We start from the raw sequence: 15,871 nt of genomic DNA on the forward strand, positions 1-15,871 counted from the left end.
TATTGTCTGGACGGAATATATCAGATTTCCTGCTGATTTTCCAGATTCTGCCGACTCGACAGATACTGGGATCTCCGTTTGTGTGGAAGTTTGCTCAAACTTGCTCAAAATGTCCAAACGATCCGCAAAACACCAAAACCAATATTCGCACCGAGGGATCCGACGATTTGATTGACGCGTATCGACCCTCTCAATGGCGGCAAAGCCAAGGCACAGACCTACTTCACCACAAATCAAACAGGTAAACTCTAACTCAAATCACATGCTCATACGCACATGGTCACATTTCTAAGACTTATGAATTGATATCTGCTTGATATATTTGAAATAGATAATGGATTTAAATAAGTTTTAAATACAGTATATGATCATTTTTACATTTTCCATTTGGGGCACCCTCCGTGCTCCATCCTCCATGTGATGAAAGTAGCCGAGGCGATACTCAAATTCACATCAAACAGTTTCCTCATTTGCAATGTGGGATGTCTGCACTCCGACCAGGAATGCCAGTTTATAAAAAACAGTAAGAAACAAATAATGAACCTGGACCTCTCGCTTCTTGACCTAAATGTGAATTTTAACGCATGATAATGGCGCTGATTACAAAACAAAAATACGAAGAAAAACGAATAAAGTGTGCTGTCCATCTGTTGTTGAACAACAAACACATTTGGCCAGATTTTGGGACCTAAAAACAAACCATGAACCAAAGAAAAAGTTGAGAACCCCTTGACTAACAAATATTTTAAATGACAATTAGACCTATATAAAGTGTTTTAGATTTCATTTTCTCCACCCAAACTGCAAATGAGAACGTTCCACTTTGTTAATGAATAAAGTGTAATACATTTTTCTTTCAATGTGAGAATGACCCTCACACCCTTACGGTGTCGCATTGTTTTCATTCCCAAACGCCAACACATACAGGTAAAGGATCACGTGACTTCCAGACTAAAATTTCCCACTTTGGTAAAAATTAAAATAAAAAAAAAAGGGAGATTTGAGTTCTTTGAGATCTCTTGTTGGATCCTAGGGGGATAAAAAAAAAAATCATGAAACATGCCTTTTAGAGCCGTTTTAACACCCATTTTAAAAGTTGGGCATCGAGCGCTCATCGGGGGGTTTTGACAAGTGAAAAGCCTGAGTATCCATTAATCGTCGCTGTGCTGCGAGAGCGGAATAATGGAAACTCGCCTTAATGCGCGCGGCCCACGCCGGCGGAGGCCAGACTGTTGCTCTGGATGTCTAATTATGATGGCTGGTGAAGCAGGGAGTGTAAAGTCAACTCATTCTCCAGCTCTGCAAACCTCCCGCAGATCCAGGGATTAGCCGAGCGTCTGAAACTCTCTCTGAGAGGGGATCAAAACCAAATATTACAACGAGCTTCGCTGCTGATGTCAAAATGCGGCGGCAGGAAAAGCCGTGAGAGACGAGCGCACGGGCTGGCGTACAACGCACCGGGAATATGAGATGTCTGTACCACTGCTGTGATGGTGGAAAGGGTGTCTATACTTGCTGTGTATTCATTTTGAGGAGAATTTAGACTTTTAGTCCACTACATTTCAAAGCAAATATCACTACGTTTACTCTCCTGCATTTCCAACACAGTGATGTTACTTTAGAAATACAGGATTTATATCAAAATCAAGAGCAACCAATCCACTGAACCGATCCCTCTGCCGTATTATGTACTGGGCTTTGTTGTATCAGGGCACTGTATATGCAGCAAGTACTCCTACTTTTAGTATTTTGAGTACATTTGAGAGCAAGTATATACTTTTACTTGAGTAGAAAAGTGGTGGTACTTTCACGTTTACATTCTGTGTGAGGGTATTTGCACTTTTACTTAAATAAAAGGTCTCAGAACTTCTTCACACCACTGGACTTTTGTCGTAGCTGAAATGAACCGTAAAAACTTGGTTTGGAAGTGTAGGAGCTATACGAGGAGTATATAGAAATGTATATCCCACTTATGACCAAACTACGGAGATACTAAAAATCAGAATGTATAATGGTTTCAAAGATACACCCGTTGCTCACTGACTGCACTCTTTTCAGTATAATCTGAACACTAACCCTTTGACTGGAATGCACCCACAACACCACCGGCCGTGTTGTACTCCGGCAACCTCCAACCGCGGGTTAACGACGCCTCTTCGTCAAGACGATCCCCTATCTGTCTACCCATGATGCATCGGGGCATCATACAACCAAATTATTCCAGGGTGACAATGGGCTGACTGTCAGCGCCGGGGCACACATCATTCATATCTGTAACATCATCTAATTAAAACACATCACTCCTGTCAGACACTTTCCTGCAAATTGATTCTTCCCCCTCCTCCTCTCCCGCCCCCGCCTCCATCCCCCATCTTGTCTATACAGCCAAGCAATGAATAATGCATAGACAATAAACTCTTATCTTCAGCCCTGACAAAACAGCGCCGCCAAGCTCTGAATATTCCACCAAGGTGTGCACGGGTCCTTGTTAGCGGAGCATCAGGCAGGTGAGAGTCGCCCCCTGTCGATACCCCGCATCGTAATCCCGGATACCGTTGGATCTCAGGATTTATTTTATGGGGTGATACTCTATACTTTATGGCAGCTCTTAGAGGGTATTTGCATAATATTTTATGGCTGTCTTTCACAGATTATGCAGGCTGTGAAATTAGAAACTGGATATTTAGCGGTGAACTTTCGCCCCCCCCCCGGGGACTTTGACGGGACCCTGTCAGGGCCATAAGCCATTTTCATACTTTGATACACGAAGCTTTGAATAAAGATCCATACAGTCCACCGTGTGTCCTACAAGGAAATAAAATGTCTGAGCAATTCATGATCTTTGGAGCCTGTATTGTATTTGTTGGTATTTTAGATATTTGATTTTGTCTATCTTGGATTTTAGTCCTTTGTGATGATTGAGCCCAGCAACCCCCTGCTGGGGGTTTGGCACCGCCGCTGTGGAGCCAGAACACATGTGCCTGGAGGCCGGAGCCCAAAGGTGCACGCTGCCCCCTGACCCCCCAGCAGCTGCATCAGGATGAACAGAGGCTTCGAGAGAAGCAACTGCGAGGCAACAAACATGTAGCTCCGTCTACACATGTTGCTTGTTACTTGCTGCTCTGCTCTTCAGATAATAAAGACCAGCCCCCGCCCAGGAGGAGCTGGGGCCGCCCCGGGGAAACATCAAGCCCACCACTCACTGGGAGCACCGGGCCTTCATTCTCCACTGCCAATTTGTGTGAAAATTCCATTTATGTGTTTTTCTGTCTATCTGCTACTTACACTAACACATGGTCCTTTTTTTAGATCTACCAGGATAACCTCACGTCTTCATATTAGTGTCCCCATACCAACATTACAAGACTATACTGTGAACATTTCACTAGAAGACATCTTTAAATGTTTCTGATTCAACCGGTTTAGGTAGATCTGACTTTAGGTTCCCTGATTGATTTCAGAGTTTTGATTGAGATGTTGGGTGTGTCCGATGGCCTGAGCAAAGAGGCTCACGAGGCTGTTACCAAAGACATCCGTTTGCCCCGCAAACAAAGGAATCGAGTACCAGTTGAGGCGAGTCAGACTTGTCCATTTCGCGCTTTAGTCCCCGGGGGGGAGGTGAACGGGTCGCACCGTCGGCGACGCCGCTTCTCCTTAAGTGTCTCCCAGATTCGGAGGGGTCGTCGCTACAGAGCATGGAGGCACTTAGACCCGTCTGTCGGGAAGCTCCTGCTGGGTGTGAGAGTGCCGCACTCACCTCCCGGCGAGTAAAACATTCCTATCTGCGTTTCGGCTTGGAAAAAACTTTTTCATGATATTGTTAAGACAGGCGGAGCTGTTGAGAAAAGAAAAAGGACGCGGTCATCCAGAAGATGAGGCATCGTTTCAATCCGCCGGCACCATCTGTGCTCAGATGCCGCGCGTTTTTTACATTTGATAAAGCAGTCGATGACTTTGACAGTGATTTCTTTCTTTTGCGTTCTCACCAAATAAATAAAGGAACTGATTCCGCAGCAGCGCATGAGAAAAAAGGACGGGAGGGAAAGGGAAACAGTGAAGAGGAAGAAAAGAGTTAAGCACAGATTTAGTTCCACAAAATTCCATTTTCTCATTACGATTCAGGTTTGAAACGCGTGGAAGATCTGAAGAGGAAGTCGTTTGGAGGTAAAGTGCCAGCGAGCAGACAGAGTGCTCCGTCAGGTTTACCGTAAATGGGAAAATCAGAAACACTAACGAAGGCGACGCCAACGGTGTAAGACACTCCAATCAGCACACAGTTTGTGTTCAAATCATTGAGGAAATCCACCAACCGTGCTTTTCAGGTTCACGCTCGTATCGCAGGCCGTAATATCAGTCTCTGATGGCATCGTTGAGTTGAAAAACAATGTCTTCTGGAACAACTTGCAAACTCTGAGCCGGTTTATTGTTTATTTTTAGGTTTATTGTTTATGTACATTGATTTTATTTTTCTGTGTAAAATTCTTATTACTCTCTTTTTTATTGCCAAATATTTCTGATTTATGCTGTTGTGACACTGCAATTTCCCCCCGGAGATTAAATCTATCTATTTTTTTTTCTATCTATATCTATTTATATCTTGGCGTCCATCTATTATCTGGATAATAGATCAATTCAAATGACTCACTAGGGTTGACTCCCAATGGTCGAAAAAATAAGGATTTCTACTACTTTTCATTTAAAGGATCAATAGACAACTCTTTTTACTTTTGCTTATCATTATGAAGTTTGTGTTGATGGCACAGTGTAATGTCTATGGAATAAAGACACCATCGGCGTTTAGATTGGTTCGCTATAAGCCTCCATATCACTATGCATTGGGACTGCCACGGGGTACGATTCCCTGGGAAAATGATGGATTTAGGGCAGTGCGTCATAGGAAAAGCGTCAACCAATGTGCAACCATTAGAGGAAATGACTGACGGTAGATCTATCTACTCCACGTAGGCCAGGAATACAAGGAGGATCCATTGAAATGGGTTGAGAAATGTCAATGTTGTAGTGCTTTTTATCCAGAAAAACCGCAGCTCCCCCGTTTAATTGTATCTGTTTACAGTTCAGCCTCGCCTGTATCGCAGCGATGGGCCGACGACGTCAACGTGCTGTTTGTATGTATTCTATGTATGTATGTTTATGATTGCACGACCAAAATAACTAAAATTCAACTAAAATTGTGACGGTTTCAATTTACCTCTTCGGCAAAAACGCTTCTTTCTCCTCTGTTCTCCAAAGTGGTGTTAATCATTTACAGGGAGCGCTCTGAGGAAAACTTAGTTGCCTTGGCAACAGCGGTGCAAAAGTTGACTGTTGTCCCTTTAAAGGGACTTATTATGCTCGTTTTTACACAAGATAATATGAGATGAGGTGAAGTGCCCAAAAACATGTTTTTTTTTATACCACTCAGATTATCCATTTTACCCATTCTAAAATACCTCTAAACCAGGGGTCGGGAACCTTTTTGGCTGGGAGAGCCATAAAAGCCAAGTATTTATTAATATATTTCCTTGTGAGCCATATAATATTTAATTAAATTGAATGCAACTTAATGCGTGCATTTATTAAGTAAAGCATACATTTTTTACGTATAACACATTTCTGAGTACTTAAAAAAGCGCTATATATAACACATTTCTCTTTATTCTTCTTAATAATATTGTCGTTATACTGTAGCTAACGAATAATAAATGAAATAATTTTTACCATTAATGCAACTTCTTGTGCTGCATGGTTTTTCTGATGGCCTTGTAGTCTGGTTCATACGTAGTGAGGTTAAGCTTCATGCAGGCGTTGAGGCTTCCATCAGTTAAACATGAGCGTAGGTCGCTCTTAATGTTTCTCAGATGCCAGAAAGACTGCTCACATGCGTATGTAGAGCCAAACATGGTCAATACGGCAATACTCACACGCTGCATATGCTGGTATGTGACGGGAAGCTCGTTCCAAATTTTAAGAATCAGCTGTTCAAGTTCAAGTTCAAGCTCAAGTTCAACTTCAAGAGATTATTTGTCAAGTACATATTGATGTACTTTCCATTTCTGTCCACTTGTGTTGAGCTGATTGGTCCGACTCGAGGCAGGGAGTTTTCCTAATGTTCGTCTGTCTTACAGAGGCGATCGACACACGGGCTCGTAAGAAGCCCAGCAGTGGAACGCCATTCCTCCTGCGCCCAAGAGGATCATTATTATCCACAATTATTATCATAATCCTCAGTGATATATATAATTGTGGCCTGCGTGCCGCATATTGAAATGAACAATAAAACTCTGGCCATGTGGGCGCACCACGGCCAGAAAGACTCCGTCTCCCTCCCTAAACCCTTACCTGTGGGCAGAGACTCCCACAAGTGGCGCCTGAGCAGAGGCCCGGGAGGGGCAGGGCGCTGAGTACAAGGCGCCCCGGAGTCTTTCCGGTGCTTGACTACGCCCCTTTGTCCGCCACATTTTTATTTTGAATTTTATTTTCAAAATTGTAATTTCTCTCACCTGTTTCACTATACAATCACACAGAATAATTATTAATTAATTGTTAATTGTGATGAAAAATTTCAGCTCAAAATTGTCTGCGAGCCATATACCGCCATCGAAAGAGCCATAACTGGCTCGCGAGTCATAGGTTCCCGACCCCTGCTCTATACCGTCCTGTTCCGAAACGGGTTGTTTCTGTGCGTGTAGCTTTAGATGCAAATTAGCTGCCACGCCCAGTTCTGTGAGCCAATGGCGTTTGAGCAAGGCTTCCGGGTTCCGTTGTTTTACTCCGTTCACTGTTTTCACCTTATCAGTCCCACCAAAATCTGTTTCTGAACAAATTTGAGGAAATAATCGAATCCAGTTGCTGAATCTTCACTGGTATTAGATCTACAAGACCTCATTAAAAAGTTTGTTCTGACTTTCATTTGGTGACACCACACCGGGGATTTTTTGTTTCATGTAAACGTCAGAAAATAAAATAAAATAAAGTAAATACATCTGCAATAAAAACATCCTTTTTTTGTGGTTTTGTTTGGAGAAACGCACAGCAGAATTATTTTCTAAATACTTATATTTCCCTCTACTTCAGTTTTTTCAAAGACAGTTGGTATGAATTCCTCTTTCTTTGAAAAGATTTGTGCTGGTCTCTGCGGCCAACAACAGAGCACTTTCCATGATTTGCTCTTAGGTTCGATGCTCGTGGGTCGAGTCGTGGGTGGTGTCACTCAGATGGGGGGCGGTTCAAATTCGACTGAAGCCCTGGATGACATTAGATCAGGGCTGCAAAAGCTGAACGGCTCTTTTTAGGGCATGTTTTTGGAAACAGACAGTCCACAACAAACTGACTGGGTTGTCTTAATTCACAGCTTGTGTGTTAGATACCAAAATGTATGTGCAGAAGCACTGAAAAAAAATGTATTTCATAATACGCCCCATTTAATAAAAATATGAAATTCTCATGGTGTTATCAGATATAGATGAAGTTGATATGGTAAAGCCAAATAAGCAAAAAAAAAATTCACTGCCCCGGGAGAGATCCCAAGATGGCGTCTGCCCGATCAGACTTTTCAGCAAACTTCTCCGGTAAAACGCCACTCCCTCTCTCCGGATTGGATGAGGCTCTCCACCTGCCTCGCCGCGATTGGCTCAAATACCCCCGGCATGCCCCAGACTCCTCCACCCAGAATGATAATGAATTCTCCCCCCGCGGTGGATTTGTCGAGCCAGCCAAATGTCAGAGGATATTGAGCCGACTGAAAATGTCAGACGGGAAGGAATGGCGACGGTGAGCGTCCGGGGGGGGGAAACCACTGCGGCAGGGCTGCCCACCTGCCGTTGCCATGTTGCCATAAGACGGTGGATTTGTCGGTAAGCTGGCCTACGTGTTTGCATCGCGAGCCTGTCCAGAAGCTTTCTGACTGGTCAGGACCACCCGACGGAGCGGGGTGAAGCCGGATTTGAAAAAAGCTCTACGCCGGGTTTTCTTTATGATTTCACATACTGTATATCAAGATTATATTTTCGAACATTACATAGACACCACACTGTGTCATGGATTGATGTTTGCACCGTGTTTGTTTCCATGTTCCAAGTTGTTTTTATTGTTTGTTTGATTGTGTATTTTAACATTGCTGCTTCTCAGTTTCTATAATGTTCAATAATGACTGACTGACAAATTATTACCTTTACAAGTATAACTTTTTTTTTCTTTTCTAAATCGTATATGACTCCCTTGAAAAGCGCTTACAAATAATAATTATACATTTTTAACAAATGTTTTAACAAAATATTGTTGTTATTTTTTATGTATGTATTATCTTTACAGTAGGACTCATATTCTGTGTATTACTTTAAAAAAAGTAAATAAGTTAAAAAGTAAACTTATTTTTATTTAAGTAGGACTGTGATATGTGTATGACCTTTGGAAGAATAACTATATATATGTAATAACAGAAAATGCAATTCATTCTAACATCAAATTACAGTAATCAGTTATCAGATCGGTGCCTACGGAGCGCAGCGGTATGGGTTTGGAAGCTCGTTGTGATTCCATTCTTTTCATCAGCGCTCACATTTTTAATGAAACGCAACTGACTCAAAGTCTGGCCGTGCAGTAACATATATATACGACTGCAATCACCACTTAATGGGACATCATTTACTTTTATTAGGCCTATAAAGGTGTTTATGGCAAAAATATAGCCCATATCTTATGGTATTAAATTAGCAGATGGAGATCATGGCAGTCAAACCCCACCCATTTCTCCTGGGATTCACTCACCCTTCTTTCCCGCTGTTCTCCGGTTGTTTATTATCCCGTAAATATCCCATATTTTTAACCTTTCTATAAAGTTTTTTTTTTAAAAGGTCGGCGGCGCCGGCCATCTCCGCTGTGCGATCCGCTGTGCGTCCGCCGCTCGTGTTTCTCCAAACAAAACCAATAATAGCCGCCCTCCCCCACCCCCCGCCAACGGTGTGCCACTGGGACGGAAAATTTCCCATTATTCAAAGCCCAGGGTTGAAAAGTACAGTATGGGAGGGATAGTGCTGCACAAACATGACCAAATACGGATCTGCACCGGGAGGCCTGTCTGTAACCGCCTTCAACTTTTACTTGTTCCGACGACAGCAGATTTAATAGACGTGCATATTCTGATGTCATCGCCCTAAAGCCCACGATTCACGGAATGCCTCCAACTTTGCTGTTCCGCATGGATATATAGAAATAAATCTGTCCCAACCTTGAGACAGGTTTATTTATTTATCCATTTGTCTTTGACATGGCTATGTTTTTCCCACCGGCGCAATGCTTTCTAGACGTTTTCAGCCAAAATAAACTGAATTATTGAACAACGCTTCCGAAAGCGTGGTGGTGGTGGTGCACAGGAAGATGACAAATCAATCCGGCACCGCTGTGGCAGTGAACTTGGCCACCGGGCGCTACATTAACCATCACTGCGAGACATGCGAGTCAAGTGCGACTTCAAGTGTCTTCACTTTTAAAACTCCTCGAATGATTGGTTAGAAAATACCTTCACAGTGGGGGGTTAGAGCGATGATGCCCGTCCTACAAAAAAAAAAAAAAAAAGCAAATAGCAAAAGAAAAGCATTGACAGCCACAACGGGCCAAATGGATGTTCAGACTCACCAAAAGCGGTGTAGAACTCCTCCTTTGTCAGATGTTCGTCGTCGTCGATATCGTTGTACTTCAGAAGGTCGAAGAGGGTGCACTCAGAAACGTCTCTGGAGAATCCCTCCTGCTTGATGACCTTCAGCGCAAGGATAAAACAATATTTCATTATTGACGCTGTTTAGAGACTCGGGGAAGGTACAAAAACATGTGTATGTTTTTATTTATTTTTTAATGATGCTATTTTTTATTGTTCCCGTTGATTCATTTGTAAGCTGGAGGCCAAATCGCCCCCTCTGATGTGAGCGCGCACAGCCGCGTGCAGGTGAACTGAAAGGTTCATCGAGGAATCAGACAATGTTTTGTTCTATGATACCAGAATACTGTTTGTACTCACAGAAACAAATGAATTATTATTATTATTATTTTTACTATTATTATTATTATGATTATCATTACAATCTTCTTCTTCTTCTTCTTCTTCTTCTGCTTCTTCTTCTTCTTCTTCTTCTTCTTCTTCTTCTTCTTCTTCATTAATAATAATAATAATAGCTGCAGGCAGCAATACATGGGGTCCAGTAAGTTCTCCGTGTTCTGTGCAATGTAGCACAAGTGAAAATTTTTCGATTTTCACGACCACTCAGAGACAATCACTGGATTTATACAGCATCGGTTCATGATGTCACAAAGTGACTGTGTTCTCAATGTAATTCTTCAAATTTTTGGTGAGTATGTAAAGTTTTATCAACCCTTCCTGATACAAAATCAAACTTGGACGACAACAACTATAAAACGTGCCCGTTGTTGTTCTGGAAAATAAGTGGGAAACCTTCAGCTTCATCGGTTTCATTTCCAATAACAGTGCAAAGTTGTTCCCTTCTGCTGCTGCTACAGACAACATGTCATCAAAGTACTGCTCTAATACTTTCTGTACAATATCAACTGATGGAAACATGTTCCATAAGCATTCCATCTTGTTGTTTATCACTTCATATTTCATCAATGTTTTCATCTTCTCAACTTAAATCTGCATTTTCAATATGATCAATGCATATACACTCATTATTGTTGTTTGTGGTTTTTGGATCTTCTTCAATTTTGGTAAGAGGATTATTCCATTCATTGTCTGATTCTACATCCTTATACCACTTATGTATTCTCAAATAACCCACGCAAACTTTTAGCTACTTTTCTGCATCTGGATTAATATCAAAAACAAACATTGTAATTACTTTGCATAACAATAATGGTAAATACATTTTTATTTTATAAATATAATAAATAAATGTTAGTTTTGATGAGTGCTTCATTGTATTTTTTTCTGTTAATAATCTACAATTGTAAAATTCAGTTTAATGAGATGACTTGTCTATATTTTATTGCAGACAACATTTATGGAACTTTAACATTAATCTGGCATTATAATCATTATGTAAGAACTGGTCAATTCTTAACACTTTCTGTCTTTTCATTTAAGTTTGCTTGGTTTAACTGTAGGAAACTGTTTATACGTGACGTTTCTTTAAAACAACTTTTTTTTTTTTTTTTTTACTTTAAACCAAACCTTGTCATTGTTATAACTCACATTGTTGTGTGTAAGTACATGTGCAGTCTCAGTGATGGTCGGGGAAGTTGTGTCTCGTGTGCATCAATGATGACGTATTTATGTAGGTTAACGTATTTTCGGAGATTTACGATAGTATTACAAATAAAAAAAATTTTTAATTTCAAAATAATATTTAATTTCCTTCATTCACTCTGTATTTATTTGAATTTATTCAACTTTGTCAGAAGCAATAAATCTAGCTGATGTAATTTAATAGCAATGGGAACTTTTGTCATATATCACTTCTCAAAACATTAGTGTAAATGCATATTATTTCACATTATTTTATCTGCAGCAACATATGCCTATCTTTAAATACATACTTCCGCCAAGGGGAAAAATACTGTTTGCATCCACATCTAAACTGAAATAAAACTAAACTGAAGAAAACTAAACTAAAAATAAAAGTTCAACCCGCAGCACGTCGCTGAACTAAACCTCTCCAGTACTGAGTTTTATGAGGTGAACTTATATTAAGATCTTCTTGAATCTCTCCGCTCCCTGTCGATGTAATATACTCTCGGTGGCCTTTGAGACATTTATATGAGATCTTTGATTCACAAGCCTTGACGCTTAAACTCTAGCGCTTAAATATTTCATGCCACGTCCTGACTCGTTCCCCCACCCACGATCTCTCATTCCACTCCAAGTTCTTACGTTTCCACACTGATTACTTAACCGTATCGCAGAATGTCCGTGGACGACCTTTAGAGCTGAATTAATTGAAAGGGGGAGAATGTAAAAGTGAGCAACTTTGCCCCTTGGTCCGTGAGACAAAGAGGAATACAATCAAAATGTCCAGTCATATTTTCTCGCCAATGCATGACGCTACTCTGCTTTTTCAGATATCAAGCAACTACCAGGCTCCACCAAATTATACCAGAGTATTCCAAAATCATCAGACGATACGAAAGTACTCAGCTAGAATATATATATATATATATATATATATATATATATATATATATATATATATATATATATATATATATCAAACTAACAAATGATATCAAAGTAATAGCCTATCCCAATTTTGATCTATTTTGGGATGTTTTTTGATTAATATTTGCTATGAGATTAATTTAAAAAAAAAGCTTTGAGTGGGTGTGTATGTGTTTTGACATTCCTGATCATAACTTTTGCAGAGAAAAGTTGCCCTGAATCGATAAACCATCAATAAACTAGCAGAAAAATTTATATAAAAGAAAATCCATATTCATAATCACAAACTCAGTAGCAGATGTTGCAGCCAAGAGACGGTGATGCTTATATCGTGATTTATTGGATTGAATAAATGCTTTGAGTTTCAAATGTATTCTCTGGCTCCTCAGCATGAGGAATGACATCTTAACAGTGTTTGAGTGTATTTTTAGGCTGTCAGGGGTTTGTTTACACCGTGTTTCCAACATAGTTGCATTTTAAACACTGAAGCCCTCCAGAACGATCAAATTATTTTCCAAACAAAAAGTAAGCAGGTAAGAAAATGCTTAAAAACAACAACAAATTTCTTCCCTGAGTCCTGGAAGTGCCGTTTTCAAAAACACACACAAAAACACAAACAAACACACCTCAATAAAGTCCACCGCACTCCAGAAAAGTAACGTTCCTAACGTTTCCCCAAAACGGGAAACGTTAGGAACGGACATGTTTGAGGAGCGTAATTCCACAAAAGTTATTATGGTTATTATGCACCGCCAGCAACGGGGCGGTGCAAGGCGACAGGCTGCGATGCTACATCCGGCTGCAAGGGGGCGGAGTTGCAGGGGGTGGAACTGCAGGGAGCGGGGCTACAGGGAATGGAGCTAAAGAGGGCGGAGCTGCAGGGGGCGGAGTTGCAAGGGGGCAGAGCTGCAGGGGGCGGAGCGACGACTGGCGACAAGGAAAGTGTTGCAGTTTTTAACATTACGCAAATGAGCAGCACAGAACGCGCGGCGACAGCCAATAGGAGGGTTAGGGTTAGAGGATAGGCTCTTAATGGCGCTGATCCACGGAAAACGGAGGCTCGGACCATCGCATTGTTCCTATTATTTTAAATGAAAAGCGTCACTTAAACTATCAATAAAATAAGGAACACATTTTATGTTTCTCCAACTTGGACGATTCCTTATTTTAAAGGGCGGATGGCAAAATTATTTACGTCATTTATTCAAGAGGTTTTTTTTTGCCAAGTAAACTACAACTAAACTAAACTACACCATTTTTAATAAAAGATAAGTAGACAATGCACCATCTATATATATATATATATATATATATATATATATATATGTATATTAATTAGGGAAAAGACGAGAGGTTTGAAATGTTTGGCGCGCCCACAACAACTAGTCGATTTTGAGCCGACGCAGGGCCCAGAAGCCACGGCGCCGGCGGTGTGACCGTACCATTAACGCCTCACGTTGGACTAATGGAACTTCCGGAACCACAGCGCCACGGCGAAACAAAAGCACAGCAAAAGTTCCAAAAGAACATCCATTGAGCCTCTGAGTTGCATTATGAGATGAATCATGCATTTGATCCTCTGGTTTTATGAATTCTATTAAAAACCTAATTACGTGGCGTAATTTGCATCCTTTGATAGCTTATTACATTCGTATCACAATCATTCTTGTATTCTGCTACTGTCTTTGTAGAGTTTCTCTTGTCTTGCTGGAACAGAACGGATCGTGCTAATGTTCCCACGTGGGCCTTGGGAGTCAAACAGCCACCCTTGAAGTGCACCTGAGGAAAGTCTCAGCCGCTGCTAATTATCTGTGACCAGACTGTGGCTTTCAAACACCTGGGGAAGACGCCGCTGCAGCTAAGCTTGGCTCGCAGCACCGTGGTAGGCAAATTTGCCCAAAGTAACACCCAGCGAGTTAGAAGGGCATATTCAAAAATTAATATTCAGGCAGCATTGGCAGCATTATTCCAAGAAATACACCCCAATGTGTTTTGTTGATTATGCGTTTTACCCGTTGCACATTGATTTTATTTTATTTTGTCTTTCCAAGATAGGGCATGGATCCACTCGGAATGTAAAAATATGTTAATTATATGATAATAGAGTAAAATAATATCAACCGTTTTTGGAGGCATCCTTTAGGGCTGCCTGAACTTGGCATAATGAAATCAGCAAAGCGCTTGCACTGCAGAGGGGGAAGACGGTTCTAACTGGAATGACCCCTAAACGGAGATCATTCTGGATCAGCCGCCAACTGACCCGAGAACAGTCGGCAGCTTTTAAAAGTGCCGATGGGTTACTTACCCTCAGAATTATTCAAATGGATTCTGTATTAAATCAGTCATCAGGTACAGTATCCGGAGACATTTATTTGTTATGCACGGAATATCTTATTTTCGCGCGACAGCCCCAAAAAGGCTGTCGCGCTGCGTCAAGGCTGCGGCGTCGAGGGAGCGGCCGGCCCCTTTGACCCACATTGCTTTTTTGCAGATTTAACTGCTGCTCTTCCCCCCCGGCGACCAGAGGAGAGGCCACAGAGAGCAGCGGGACAGGAAGATGGCAGGCATGAAAACAGCGACTCAAACGTGGGGGAAAAACATTAACAGTGTTTTAACTGCGTTGAGGCTCAGAAAAATCTGGGATCTTCTTTGAACCAAACTTTAATGTCAAATAACATTTGGGCGGAGGCGATTTGATACGTGCAACAGATTACATTACAAATTGCTTCATCAACCCTGATTAGAGATAATTACGGCTTTTCTTTTTTTAGAATGTCAAGTTGTGGCGGACCAAAGGGCACGGTTGAGACGCGGCTGCAGGCGGCGGCATGGGTTGCGGGCGCTGATTTCGGACGATTCGGGGGCAGCTGTGCGGCTGCGGGAAGGAAGCCACACTGTGGTCTGCTGCCGCGGCTTAACCACGCCCCTTGTTCTGCTCACACAAGTCAAGTCCAGTTCATTTCTACAGACCTTAGTAACAGTACTGCCGCAAAGGCCTTCACAAGCTTCAAAAATCAAAGTATCCCCTGGTCTAAATCTTCACCCCCTCCCCTCATGCTCAAACCTCAGTGTTTTATAAGGGTCTTTTAATTCTCACCCGAATGCCATTTTTTAATGTTCCACGCCCTCACCTGTGACAGTTCGCTGCTGTCCACCCGACCGTTGTTGTCGGCGTCGAAGCGCTTGAACACCACGTCCACTAGTTGCCCCCTGGCGGCCATGTTGTCCTTGTGGACGCCGTGGGATTTGGACCCCAGGTATCTCTTCTCATGCAGATCCAGAATCTTGGTTTTCAGCCTGCGATAGTCACTCAGTCTGCAATTATCATCTGTTGGGGGGGAGAAAGAAGAATAATGCTTTGGCAGGAAAAGGACCTTCTGTCCTAAATTGTTGACGCAGAGAGGAGTGAACATGTTCTGGATTCTGTTTGGCGTTTTTTGAAATGAAATTTTTGCAATACAAATGCCATTTTAATGTGCGCAAAATGTCTAAAAGCTGCTTCGAATAGATGAAAAAATAAGATGATCGCAGATTTAAGTTCAACGTCACAAAAAAAACGAAAAACCCTTGATAAGTGCATTCTTAGGGAGATACTTCAGTCTAAGACATATTGTGTGTAATCACCGGGTGCGTTGCATTGACATTTCACTGCATATATGTATGAAAGCATGTATATGTATGTGACGAATAAACCTGTTGAATCTTGAA

The 15,871-nt window shown here is 41.6% G+C and overlaps 1 protein-coding gene across 1 annotated transcript in view; it reads right to left on the reverse strand.

The window, feature by feature from the left end:
- fstl5 (follistatin-like 5) overlaps positions 1-15,871 on the reverse strand; it is a gene marked incomplete at both ends in the record, with an annotated part of 190,975 nt that overhangs the window by 71,349 nt on the left and 103,755 nt on the right. Inside the window, 2 exons of the mRNA XM_080008170.1 lie at positions 9,634-9,754; positions 15,295-15,491. Coding sequence (XP_079864296.1) covers positions 9,634-9,754; positions 15,295-15,491 — 318 coding nt within the window. The remainder of the gene's footprint in view (positions 1-9,633; positions 9,755-15,294; positions 15,492-15,871) is intronic.

Source organism: Zeus faber (assembly GCF_960531495.2).
Source record: "Zeus faber genome assembly, chromosome: 10".
NCBI classification, from domain to species: Eukaryota; Metazoa; Chordata; class Actinopteri; order Zeiformes; family Zeidae; genus Zeus; species Zeus faber.